This window comes from Electrona antarctica (assembly GCF_951216825.1).
Source record: "Electrona antarctica genome assembly, chromosome: 11".
Lineage (NCBI taxonomy): Eukaryota > Metazoa > Chordata > Actinopteri > Myctophiformes > Myctophidae > Electrona > Electrona antarctica.
In genome coordinates this window covers 19,968,727-19,983,179 of record NC_136792.1, presented here as the reverse complement: position 1 = coordinate 19,983,179, position 14,453 = coordinate 19,968,727, and the positions used below count along the sequence as shown (strand labels likewise).

Here is a 14,453-nt window from a genome sequence, read left to right as displayed (position 1 = left end):
GCCGCACAGAAAATTTCTGCGCTTCGGGTTCAGAGGAAAAGTGTACGAGTACACAGTCCTTCCCTTCGGAATGTCACTGAGTCCCAGAGTCTTCATAAAGTGCACCGCGGCAGCTATCGCTCCGCTCCGACAGCAAGGGATCCGTCTCGCTACATACGTAGACGACTGGATCCTACTTGCAGACTCTCCACGAGAAGCACTGTCGCACACACATCGTGTGCTCAGCCACCTCGACTCGCTTGGGTTTATAATAAACCACGAGAAGAGCATGCTTATGCCAACACAGTCAATAGACTTTATAGGCATAACACTGAACTCAATCTCTTACACGGCCCGCCTGAGCCAAGAGAGAATAGACGCAACACTGCAGTGCGTGGCGTCATTCAAAAGGGGACGCTCGATTCCTTTTCATGCATGCCTCCGGATGGCGGGGTTAATGGCCTCTGCGGTCTATTTAATCCGCCTAGCAAGGCTACATATGAGACCTTTCCAACGATGGATAGGCTCTCTACATGTACCAATGCACCGTCGGCACCAGAAGGTAACAGTAACATCACAATGCATACTAGCCCTTCAATGGTGGTCAGACAGGAAAACCCTCTCAGAGGGCGTCCCCATGGGAAAGCCTCTGATCAGGAAAGTCATCACTACAGACGCCAGCATGACAGGCTGGGGAGCCACGATGGAAGGACTCACAGCCAGAGGTTTATGGTTGGGGCCACTACGTGCCCTTCACATAAATTACTTAGAGCTCATGGCAGTCTTCCTCGCCCTGAAACACTTCGAGCAGCGCATCCTGGGTTGCCATGTCCTAGTCAGGACAGACAACACCACGGCCATGTGCTACATCAACAGACAAGGTGGACTCAGGTCCCCTCGTCTTCATCAACTGGCTCAGAAACTGATCCTGTGGTGCAACACACGCGTCCTCTCAATAGTAGCGTGTCACGTCCCAGGTCTTCTGAACACAGGGGCAGACCTGCTGTCCAGAGGACCTCTCCGCTACTCAGACTGGTCACTACACCCTCATGCAGTGGCCCAGGTCTGGAGCAGGTTTGGGAAATCCAAGGTGGATCTCTTTGCCACAGAGGAGAACACGAAGTGTCCCCTCTTCTTCGCAATCAGGGGACCATCAACGTTGGGGCTAGACGCTCTGTCACACCAATGGCCCAAAACCCTTCTCTACGCCTTTCCCCCGCTATCCCTCATCAGCCCCACTCTGGACAGAGTGAGGACTCAGGGTCTGAAGGTGCTCCTAATAGCCCCGTCGTGGGGGGTCTGGAGGTCGGAAATAACCCCTCTCCTCTACGACCAGCCGTGGAGAATTCCCCTTCGAGCGGATCTCCTCTCTCAAGCGAGGGGGGAGATCTTCCACCCTCACCCCCAGGACCTAGACCTATGGGTCTGGCCCGTCAAAGGGTGATGTTGACTGCCGTGGGTCTACCTCCGAACGTAATCGAAACGATTCAGAAAGGCAGAGCCCAGTCAACAAGGGACCGTTACGACACAGCCTGGCGCGTCTTCGAGCATTGGTGCTCACGAAGACCAGACCAAACAGTCCCCTACCAGGCCTCAGTGATCGACGTCCTGTCATTCCTGCAGGAGCTCCTAGACAACGGTCTAGGCCTCTCCTCAGTCAAGGTCCATTTGGCGGCAATCTCTGCCTGCCACCCAGGCTTTGATAACCAGACGGTGTGGAAGCACCCGCTGGTAAAACAATTCATGAAGGGTGTACGCAGGGAACATAGGACATGCAGATCCCTCGTTCCCTCGTGGGATTTGTCCCTGGTTCTAAAGGCGCTGGCTACAGCACCCTTTGAACCACTACAAACCGTGAGCCTCAAGCTCCTAACCCTGAAGGTGGCTCTCCTGATCGCACTCACGACAGCAAAAAGGGTCAGCGACCTACATGCGCTCTCGATCTCTCCAGACTGCATGAGGTTCGATGAGGGGTCGACCAAGGTCACCCTAAAGGCAAACCCCGCCTTCATTCCCAAAAATGCTCTCTCAGTGTGTGTGCCAGTGAACCTACAGGCTTTCCATCCCCCGCCGTTCTCCTCTGACGAAGACAGCAGGCTTAATTGCCTCTGCCCAGTCAGAGCTTTACGCATATACGCGGATAGACTGGCTCCCTTCAGACAAGGAAGCCAACTCTTTGTGTCCTGGGGTGCCAGGACCAAAGGAAAGCCCGTCACGAAGGTCACTATCTCTAACTGGATAGTGGAAGCCATCCGTCTGGCCTACACTAGCCAAGGCGTGGATTCCCCTCAAGCCCTGAGGGCCCACTCCACAAGAGGTGTGGCAGCTTCCTGGGCACTCTACAAGGGTGTCTCCATTCAGGAAGTCTGCACAGCAGCAAGCTGGTCTACACCCTCGACTTTCGCCACATACTATAACCTAGATGTGGCAGCGCCTTCGCTAGCGCACGCGGTCTTGGGGGCCGCTGCTCAGTAAGGCATCAGGGCAGCATAGCGCTGCCTCCTGCTCTCCACAAGGACTAGGTTCTGGACCCAAAAGGGTCCGAGCCCCTCCCAAAAGGTTTACCTGGGACCCACTGGAAGTTCAGGTCACGGGAGTTCATAAAGTCCCATAAACGAAAGGTATTTCGTGAAATTTCTATATAATACAACGTTAAAGGTTACTTTAGTAACCACGGTTGTATATAGAAATTTCACGAAATACCTTTCGTGGAACGCCCTTCTGTTCTCTAAAGCAGAAGAAAAGTTCCGAATGAGGGCTGACGTAGCCACGCAGGTATCTATACGGGATAGGCGTGGCTTCCTACGTCACCCTTAGAGCCCAGGACAGCGAAAATTCTAGAATTTTCTGTCCTGGGAGTACATAAAATAATGTTCTGCAGCTAGGTTTTGAAGGAAACCTACCCATAAACGAAAGGTATTTCGTTCAATTTATATATACAACCGTGGTTACTAAAGTAACCTTTAACGTTATCTCACACCTCTCACAGTAGTTACTTGTTAAGGACAAATTATATGTATTTTGTGATCCTAAACGTGCTGTTTTATATGAATTATTTAACATTTAACTTAACCTACTTGCAGCACTTCATCATAAAACCCTGTCACAAATGGGAGAATGTATACTGTATACATTCATAGACTGATGGCAGACGAAAACATGCAAGGCACCAACCTGCTCATCAGGAGCAATTAGGGGTTTAGTGTCTTGCTCAAGGACACTGACTCTGGGGGAGTCCGGGATCAAACTGAGAACCTTCCGGTTCCCAAGTGGTCGCTCTACCTCCTGAGCCACTACTGCCCCCATAATGTACATACAGTATGTGCAAATAAAGCTAAGCTTTCATCCCCAGTTAAATAGTTCTTCTTTATTTAAGGACATCAACAATCATGTTATACAACATTTTTCAAATAGCATTTCTTTGTCCACAGGTTTTTATCATTTTTAAACAGAGACAAAAATCCTTGCCACTACTAAATCTGGTCGCAAAGGTATTATATATTTCACTAGCCTGGGTTTCAGCCTAATTCGCTGCGTTCTGCGGATCTGAAAATGTCACTACGCTACGTCAACTGTTACGTAGCCACGTTGTTGCTGATACGTCATCAGCCAGTGACACTCTGTCCATGCTTCTCACTGTTGAAAAACATAGCGCCGAATCCTACGGTAAAAAGTGAACAATTTAGTAGTCCACTGTCAGATTCAGTAGTACAAAAAAATGGTGAGTGTGGGGTGAGTTTGGTGAATGCCGTAGTGAAGGACGTTGCAGGACAACAGTCAGTTGAGCAGTGCGCATTGATACGTCAGACCAATCAGAAGCCACGGTTCCATTTCAACCTTCAATTATGTCCCGCCTACCTGTGGAGAATAGGAGACTGTCCAGACTGAGTAGCGCAGTGACATTTTCAGATCTGCGGAACGCAGCGAATCAGGCTGGAACCCAGGCTAATATTTCACCCAATTAGACTAAAACGTATACATTTCTCCTTCCGCAGTCTGAGAGAGAAAGTGATCTGTTCCATATTGTAAATATCATTTACTATATCTATCCATTCTTTTATGGTGGGGGCCTCAGGAAGCAACCAGTCCCCAGTTCAAAATTAACCATAATATTATAAGTGACTGTGAAGGACTTACTGCCGCACTGCGACCAGGAAAGTTGAAGAAGGTATCTGGACCATGTCTCTGGGGCATCTGATTGAGCACTGACAGCAGTTTGATTGCATGCTTTGGCTGCAGGACAAACAAACATAGAAAGAGTACTTACTGTCAAGCATTAAAAAAAAAAAAAAACACGGAAAGATTATGGCCGAGTTACATCGTTTGGAATTTACTCCACCCGTACATCGAGTTTGGAAAGATCCAACGTATGTCAATGATACACCAGACACGCGGATAGCATGGGCACCAGATATCCATGCTCTAACAATAGGATCGGTTTTACGTGCGTATGCCCCCACACGCACACTGTCTCCCAAATGGAGACAGTGGAGCAAATCTGCGCACTTATGATCACTTATGATCTTATTAACAAACACTATTTCTGAAGGACTGCAACCTTCATACTGTCATATAATTTGTTCAGGAATATGAAATAGGACATGATTGACAGATTATTCTATGCAACAATGTAGGTAAATAGTGTCAGGTATCGTTTCACGCTCGGAGGTATCGCATGATCTGGTTGTCAGACTGGCAATGATGAACAGTCTAGATACTTTGGCACATTCATAAACTTCATTTTTGCTCTTTAGATACCGCTATAACATTTTACAAAGTATTTTACAAAAGGTCTCAATCGATAAGAAAAAGTGATAATTTGAAATCTCTCTCTCATTGACTTGGAATGCATTCCATCGAAGTTCCGGCTGTAGTTAGCTAGAATAAATGACGCCGGTGTTCTTCCCTTAATTTACCGTTTACCATAAATACCAGGAACCATATGTTGACTGCAGACCGTTAATGAATACACCACCAATTTGCAGCATGTAGATAGCAGAACAAGCCCCAGAACAGTTATGTCTGATGTGGGCTAACTCGATTGTCTGTGACACACTCTGTAATAATTATATGGCACCCCTCGACCAAAATACATTTTCAACTGGAAAAGTGTTTTTCATCAGAAAATCAGTAATTTCAGTTCTGCATAGAATTAGGATCACACAATACTGTTCAGCAATCTGGCGTGTGACTTACCCAGATGCCTCCTTCTCCTTGCAGAATACTGAATAGGAGCTTTAGCTCCTTGAGTGTGATACTGTAGCTGGCTAGCACTCCCAGCATGTCCACCAGCAAGTCTGGAACGGCAGCATAGCACCCCCCCCCCCCCCCCCCCCCCCAACACACACACACACACACACACACACACACACACACACACACACACACACACACACACACACACACACACACACACACACACACACACACACACACACACACACACACACACACACACACACACACAGGGGGAGGAAAAAGGGAAGAAAGCAATCAGAAAATACATTACAGTATAACAAATGTAGTTACAGAATTTCACTTCATCCCAGAGGGGCGGCTTTGATGGCACAAGGGAATTGTTAAGTATTCACATACAGTAGTTCTCATGAGAAGATAATGAACTGTCAATCCAACTTCATTCTCTCCGGGTCCATTGTGCATTAAATTCTATTATACACTATTCATCCCAGAGACGCTTCCAGCAATGTTAAGCCTTAGTTAAGCATAGTTGTGCATGGTCTGACCTTGTAGATCTTCTTTTTGTCAGTGTGCAATACCCACACACAACTACTGTACAAGTATAACTCAGGATTCAGGGGGACATTGAAACTGAATGCTGAATCAAAGAGACAATGAAATAGTAAGTGTTTAACTTGGTTGACACAGCAATATTCTGTTAAGGAAAATGCTTTGCATTCATCAAAAGGAACACATTTCGTCAGATATTGAGCAAAATACCTAAAGCAGTGGTTCCCAAACCTTTTCATGTCAAGGACCCCCAAATTGACACTGATGAGCCCGCGGACCCAAATTTAAAAAAATATGCAAAGGACCCCCATAAGAGAAGATTTTGACGGCTCTAGCAGTGATTCTCACCCAGTTTAATTTCAAGGACCCCCAGTTTGACATGAATTAGTCTACGGACCCCCATTGAATGTCATTTCTATCTCGGGGACCCCCAATTTATATTGTAAAATCGATGTTAATGTAACTCTGAGAGTGTACAAATGGAACCAAATGGAGGGTCCGTTTGGTTTCATTTTGTACACTCTCAGAGTTACACACCCAAAAGGGTCCATTTGGTTCCAAACTGTCATTTAGCTGGGTACCCCCTGGAACTCCCTCAGGTACCCCTGGGGGTCCCCGGACCCCACTTTGGGAACCACTGACCTAAAGGCTGTAACTTAACTGGAGTTTGATGTTCTGATAAATCCATTTCACACAGAGTGTACAATGGTACATTTCACTCTCAGAGTCAAATGTTATACAGAGGCTTTTAAAGCACAGATTTGCTATAAATAAAGACAATTTACATATTCCGTGTTTCAAGGGTACAGTCTAGCTCTTCTGCATTATGTGTTGCCAGCCCAATGCCAAATGCTGACGCTACTGTATGTACAGTACTATACCACTGCATCATGCTCAGACATGTTAGACAGTCTAAGCAATATTGTTCTTACATTGGAACATTAACTTTAACACTGACAAACCAAACAAAACACAAAACATAATTGTGATCACTGTAATTGCTACAGCATTGACATACAGTAAGATGGCTATTACCTTAAAGCAGTGGTTCCCAAACTGTGGTGTGTGCACCCCTTGTGGTGCGCAGGTGCCTTCTAGGTGGTGCGCGACATGAAAAGGCTAATGGTGGTGCTATGGTTTTATATTAAATGTATTGACATATGATGCCAATATATATGGCAGTATATGCAGAATATAGCCTAATATATGTCTCTATATAGCTTATGCAATTTATATTTCCATGTGGGTGCGTCAGCTAGATCGGGAGGTAACAGGGGGTGCATGGCCAAAAAGGTTTGGGAAACGCTGCCTTAAAGGACCACTTCACCACTTTTCAACCCATCTTCATATAATAGGTCCTCACTAATAATCATGATAAAATACCACAATTTTTTCTACTCAGTCTATGTCTCATAGGAGGGTTGTGGGCAGTTCAGAAAACCAGTGACATCATCATTAGGCAGATTTTTTACAAAAATGTTTAGATTTTTATTATCGTATTAACGATGGCTTCCTTTTTCGCCGCATTGCAACTTTTCAGGACTAGAAAGCTTGCAGTTTCTATTAGCTTGGATTCCCCATTGATGATGTCACTGGTGGACGGGTTTGTGAACTGCCCACAGCTCTCCTATGAGAAAAGAATTGTGCCATGATTATTAGTGAGGACCTATTATATGAAGATAGGTTGAAAAGTGGTGAAGTGGTCCTTTAAGCTATCAGGAAAGAAAATTAATATTGCCTTTATACTGGGGTAGTTTAAAGACAGCTGGAGGGCAGTCATGCATTACCAAAAAGCAAGGCAGAAAATATTTCCATTATTCTCAACAGTGCTGAAAATGCAATATTCGTTTAACTGCCATTCAATGTCTTTCTCCTTTAACTTTTTCCATCTTCTTTTTTTACAAGCTGCTGTGAAGCACAGCTGGTCTATTTCCGCGTGCGTGTGTGCGGACACAGATATTTCAGATGAATATGCAGCTGGTTTTCTCTACCTGCAAGCTTGTAGCTCTGCTATTTAAAATAAAACATATACAAGCTCACTACACTGTGCGCCACCAAACCTAAGAACTATTAGTGGCCAGCAGATTGTCCATTCAGTAGCGCAACCCTCGCAATTGAAACGTGGGACGCAAATGAAGTTAGTACACTACAGCCCAACAACTATTTATTGTTCCCACTCAATTTAAAGCACTGTCATTAGGATACTACTCCCCAGCGCTGTATAGTTTTCCCCATACTATCCTTAAGCAATAATTGAGGGTGTTCTTTATCGGCATTAATGCACGCCTGCGATGAAAGGCAGAGCAGAGGTCCATGAGCGAGCACACACACACACACACACACACACACACACACACACACACACACACACACACACACACACACACACACACACACACACACACACACACACACACACACACACACACACACACACACACACACACACACACACACACACACACACACACACACACACACACACACACACACACACACACACACACACTTCAATGGGCTTTATTGGCATGAGAAAACATACGTTTACATTGCCAAAGCAGAAAGCACAATACAACAATACACACACACACACACACACACACACACACACACTCTCTCTCTCTCTTGTTTTCTTAAAGCCTCCATCCCCATCAAACTACACCAACTGTTTCTTTCACGTTACCCATGATAAAAAAAAATTACAGACAGTCTACGTGTATATGCTCCTGAAAATAGTGTCAAGAGTGGCTGAAAGAAAATTTGCTCTAGCAAACTGCTATTATACTTGAGCCCTGGTGTATAATGGTTAAGGTCAGCTCTATCAGGTAATCTTTGTGGGATTACCAACTGCCCCAACTGGAGGTTTTCCAGCATATCAGTTATGGGTACTATGGATCTTAAAGAGTGGGACTTTGGAGATGGATAGGGGCTTTCCACAACTTTTCGTTCTCATTGTAATTCAAAATCCAGGTTCATTGCAGGTTCATTATGCGTGTGTAAAAAAAAAAAAAAAAACTGCTGCAAAGCACACTTGCACCAGAGTGCAAGTCTGAAAACAAGCAGGTGTTTGAGAGTCTACAGTACATCTATAGAGATCTAATGACGAGTGGCCCAGCTGCCCAGGAAATGGATTCCCTATTAATTTTCTCCATAGGCTTTTAAAAAAGTAAGTATTTAAAGACGGTTACGCCGCGGACATTCTACCCCTTCAGCTATTTGATACTTAGTTTGAACCGTATACTGTACAATGTGTGTTTGTGTTCAGTGATGGGAGAATTATGGACGAACTTACGATAGCATTTTATGTAGACATAGCACTATATAGTATATGCATAGTTTCATTATATAGATATTCCACTGTTACGTTCTTAGCTTACGTATGCTTCATGATAACTATTTTTATGTATATGATGTATTGCCATGTTTTTGTTCTTGCTTAATGTAAATCGCTCTGGATTAAAAGCGTCTGCTAAATGCCTAAATTGTAAATTGAGAATGGGAGTTTTTTCTGACTTGGATACACTGTTAGTTGAAGGAGAACTTTGCTGATATTTAAAGTGAGTCCTATCGTTCTATTGTGAAGAGGACATAAAAATCAGACAGAACACTTGCAGTGCAATTTGTGTGGTGAGAGCCAGCCACAGAAAACTAAATTAAAAATGACATTTCACTGGTTTCACGTTTTCATATAATAGAACGATATGATTATTACCGGCAATGTTTCCCATTGAATGATCACTGCTGAAATTACACTGCTGACACTGCTGACAACTTTGGGTTTTTTTCAACCAAGGTTCATGTTTTCGGTTGTTAACACCCCGAACGCCCGAGGTTATATAATCCATTAAATCAGAGCGCCCAGCGATTTATAGCAGCGGAGCACATAGAGAGTAAAGACATACAAGACATACAAGAGTAAAGAGAGCCTACTGTCAGCTGTCCAGCAGTCCAAATATTATTAAATAAAATTTCAGAATGGTAGACCTGAGGCCTACCATTGCGTGGCACATCTATGCACAGAATGTCTATGTTCACAGGCTTCTGTGTGCGGCCTAGAGGCCATCTGAGTATTTGCTACATCATACCTCTTACACATGTGTCCTTTGGGAAACTGGGCCATTGAATGTTGCACAACAGACGCTCCCAGCCTGTGGAGCGATGCGATCGGTTTTGATATCAATAATCTCCGTCCTTTTTATCAATCTCCGTCCAGAGCGCTGGGCGATACTAATTGATTGAACGGAGAACTCCGTCCTTGCCGCTCAGGGTGTTAACAGTTTGACTGCGGAATTAATTAATTGCAATGCCCTGTTGACTGCCTACATTTCACTAATCTTTGAAGTACCACCGCGCCGACATCATCGATCCTTTTCATGAAAATCCGCTATAAAATGGTGTGATCCTTTGTCGTAGTGTTGAAAAATCATCCAAAGTGGCAATCAACAACACAGAGCGGAGGAACAACGCACCCGCTGAGCGCCATTGCATTGGGCCTCAATTTCCCAGAACCCTGCCGAATGCGTCACCTATCTCACTCTGTCCGATGGAAACCCTGTAAGTCTTAAAACCTTAGAAACGCAAATTAAACAATGAAAACGTAACTTGTGTAACTTGTTATTGGGAGGGAAGCTGTTTTACAATCAATTAACTTGTGTAACTCGTGAATGGGAGGGAAAGTGTTCATAAGAGAAAGTAAAAGATGAGTGTTCATTTTTTATTTTTCATTTGCTCCTTTCTTTAATTTGAACAATTTTAGCAATGTTGTCAGGGCATTCGAACAAGTCACTATAGCATTTTATCTTTATTGTTATTTACTATAGTCCTACTAGACCCCCAGGAAATGACATCTGGTCACACAAGATCACAGGATCTACTGAATGTGAAAGGGGATACTAGGGGGATGCCATACTGTGTGCGTAGGCTCAATATGTCTATAGTTTGTCACCTCCCCCTTCACATTAAATAGATCCCGTGATCTTTTGTGGCCACATGCAATTTCCTTGTAATTTACTGTAGGACTATAGTATATAATAATAAAAAAATCAGCATTTTTGTAATAAAAAAATACATATTTAGCCACTCGAATGCTGTCAAAAATAGCTAACCTAAAACAACCTAAAACATGAACCTTGGTTAAAAAAAAAAAAGTATCCTTTAAGGCAGACTAATGCCATTCCCTCATATCTCCCGCTTTATTCTGTCAGCTGAAATAAAGCTGACCATTGTCAAGTGGTTAAGGTTCAATGTGTACACTCTCAGAGTTATAAAACGTTTGAGAACCGGGCTAGAATCTAGCCCCTAGGATGACCCGAGGCCCACCACTTAAAAACCACATGCTATGGTGCCCAAATCTGAATTTAGGTGCTCAAATGAACTCAAACTGAAGCAATTCAGTAAAGGCCAACACTTCCTCCTGGGGTCATTTTAGGGGCTGGGACCTCCAGTAAAAGGCCTAAATACTCTCCAAGAGTTGGGGAACAACATATCAAGAGAGTGGAGTGGTAGGCCCTTGGATTGACCCAGGACCAGTGATTAAATGTACCCCACTGAAAAATAGCAGATCTACAAGCTCGTAGCGTGGCACTCGGTGCCGCACTACGAGCTTGTAGATCTGCCCAAAGTTGAAGGGCTTCAACCTTGGGTACTGGGTAGCTGAAGTTGAAGCTCTGCCCTTCAACTTTGGGCACTTTTACATGTAGGCTGATCCAAAGTTGAAACAGTTAAAAGGGGGACATCTTTGGGCATGGGGTCCTCATCGTTGGATATGTTGTTCCCACAACCAAGAAGAGTATTTTACCCTTTACTGGAGGTCCTAGGAACAACATTTTACAATCTGGGAACCCTAGGCCTTTGTATGGCTACAGTGCGACTGGTTCAATCCTACCCTAAATCTAGGCCTAAGACGTGACACCTCAAAGTGGGGTACATTGCATCCACTGGTCAATCCAAGGGCCTACCACTCCACTCTCTTGATATGTTCTTTCCCAACTCTTGGAGAGTATGTAGGCCTTTCCCTGGACCTTCTAGCGGCTAGAAGGTCCAGGGAAAGTCCTACATTGTAGGACTAGTAGCATGCCAAAGTTTGTGCTATTGCCATTGAGAATGCATTGGGCGTTTAAGTTAAATAACTCAGAAACTACAAATCATTTCAAAGTAAAAAGTTCCAGCATGTGTCTCTACAGTAAGCTGAATTATAAAATGTGTGAATAGAGTTTCTAGGTGAAAGTAATTTTTTGACGTGCCATAGAGCTGCCATTGTTCCGCTGGATATAGTAATCAGCGTTTGGTTTCTATTAATAAAATATGCACTGTACAACTAACCAATAGTGTTCAGTTACCACTAAGGGAAGGGAAGTGACATGGGATAGTGTTTGCCATAAAATGGAGCAAGCACCAGGCTTCCTCTCTACAAAATGCCTCACACACAGCGGGGGTACTGATTACCAGTTGTGTAAACAAGAGCCACTAGTCAGCATTACTAACCCAATGACTGTGTCTAACTATAAAACATTATGTCTGCATTTATCTAAAGGTGGATATGTAATCCCAATGCCTAAAAGGAATGTAAATGAGTAATGTGTTAAAACCCTAAATAAGAGAGGGGGCAAACTGCCATGAATAGCTGAAGTCAACAACAGGACCACTATTTCCTCCAAACTGCCATAGATGGAGAGATAGATAGCACCTCATGGTCTCCCCTGTCAAACCACATGTCAGTGGGTAATATACTTCCTGGTCTTTCAACCAATGGTAAAGGTCCACAGGAAGGACTGATGCCATGGTGCTCAGCAGCCAATTGAATGTTAGCTGATGTGAACCTGCCCAACAGGGCAGGTCTAAGGAAACAGAGTTTTTATAAGCCACTTCGGCGACTCTAGTAAGTCAGAATCAGTAACATCAACCAAGAGTCCATACCTCTCCAAACGGAGAAGAGAGATCCGGATGGGGAACTGATAATTACTGTTTTATACTCTGCCTACTATCTCTGTTTAATACAAATGATTAGAACATATTATGGGAATGTAACAAATGTATATTCTTGTGTTTCTATATCTATTTCAGGTTTAAAATCTATGCCTATACCACTAAAGCCATACCTGACACTAACATCTGTCCATTTAAGACTACTTATAATTGGTTATGATAGACACTTTTCACTGTCTGTAATAGCTCAATTAATCTGTTACCATACTTATCTAAAACCAGGCAGTCTGTGCAGATAAGCCATTTATAGATGTGTTTAACTAAATGTTGTTTGTTGAAACCAATGAATTAATAATAAAGTTTATAAAATACACTCTGTAGCCTAAAGTATGATTGGCGTGAATATTAGCTACTGCTCTTCCGAGTTCTCAAATTAGGTGTCTTCTACCTATAGTAAAGTGTGACAACCACAGAATGCTAGAAAGATGTACAAATAGCTCAATTAATCTGTTACCATACTTATCTAAAACCAGGCAGTCTGTGCAGATAAGCCATTTATAGATGTGTTTAACTAAATGTTGTTTGTTGAAACCAATGAATTGATAATAAAGTTTATAGAATACACTCTGTAGTCCTAAAGTATGTGGGCGTGAATATTAGCTACTGCTCTTCCGAGTTCTCAAATTAGGTGTCTTCTACCTATAGTAAAGTGTGACAACCACAGAATGCTAGAAAGATGTACAGCCATTGAGCCCCATTATACATTTCTCAAATTTGAAAGCACTATATTTCTAAAACTATGAAACATTTCAAAGATTTCTTTTCAGGCAAACATGTCCACCGTAAGATGAACCTAAATAGGTTTGAATGGGGTTTCTAGGTGTAAGTATGTAGGACTAGTAGCATGCCAAAGTTTGTGCTATTGCCATTGAGAATGCATTGGGCGTTTAAGTTAAATACGGGGAGGACATATTTTGACAGCAAACTGCCTGTCATATTTTCTCCCTATTCCAAAGCCCCCCCCCCCCCCCCCCCCAGGTACATTATATATTGAAACTATTTTCAGCAATGGTACACTTGGTTTTTCAGTGGGTAGATCTTGTTGAGCTGGTCATTTTGAAAGTAGATCTCACGTCATAAATGTGTGGGCACCCCTGTTCTAGCCCCTAGGATGACCTGAGGCCCACCACTTAAAAACCACATGCTACCGTGCCCAAATCTGAATTTAGGTGCTCAAATGAACTCAAACTGAAGCAATTCAGTAAAGGTCAACACTTCCTCCTGGGGTCATTTTAGGGGCTGGGACCTCCAGTAAAAGGCCTAAATACTCTCCAAGAGTTGGGGAACAACATATCAAGAGAGTGGAGTGGTAGGCCCTTGGATTGACCCAGGACCAGTGATTAAATGTACCCCACTGAAAAATAGCAGATCTACAAGCTCGTAGCGTGGCACTCGGTGCCGCACTACGAGCTTGTAGATCTGCCCAAAGTTGAAGGGCTTCAACCTTGGGTACTGGGTAGCTGAAGTTGAAGCTCTGCCCTTCAACTTTGGGCACATTTACATGTAGGCTGACCCAAAGTTGAAACAGTTGCAAGGGGGACATTTTGGGCATGGGGTCCTCATCGTTGGATATGTTGTTCCCACAACCAAGAAGAGTATTTTACCCTTTACTGGAGGTCCTAGGCCCTAAAATGACCCCATGAGGAAGCGTTGACCTTTACTGAATTGCTTCAGTTTCAGTTCATTTGACCACCTAACTTCAGATTTGGGCATAATTACACCATTGCTTCAGTTTCAGTTCA

At 43.7% G+C, this 14,453-nt stretch overlaps 1 protein-coding gene across 1 annotated transcript in view; it reads right to left on the bottom strand.

The window, feature by feature from the left end:
- nbeab (neurobeachin b) overlaps nt 1-14,453 on the bottom strand; it is a 268,935-nt gene that overhangs the window by 206,123 nt on the left and 48,359 nt on the right. Inside the window, exons 3-4 of the mRNA XM_079513569.1 lie at nt 5,176-5,276; nt 4,117-4,212 (exon numbers count right to left, since the gene is read on the bottom strand). Coding sequence (XP_079369695.1) covers nt 4,117-4,212; nt 5,176-5,276 — 197 coding nt within the window. The remainder of the gene's footprint in view (nt 1-4,116; nt 4,213-5,175; nt 5,277-14,453) is intronic.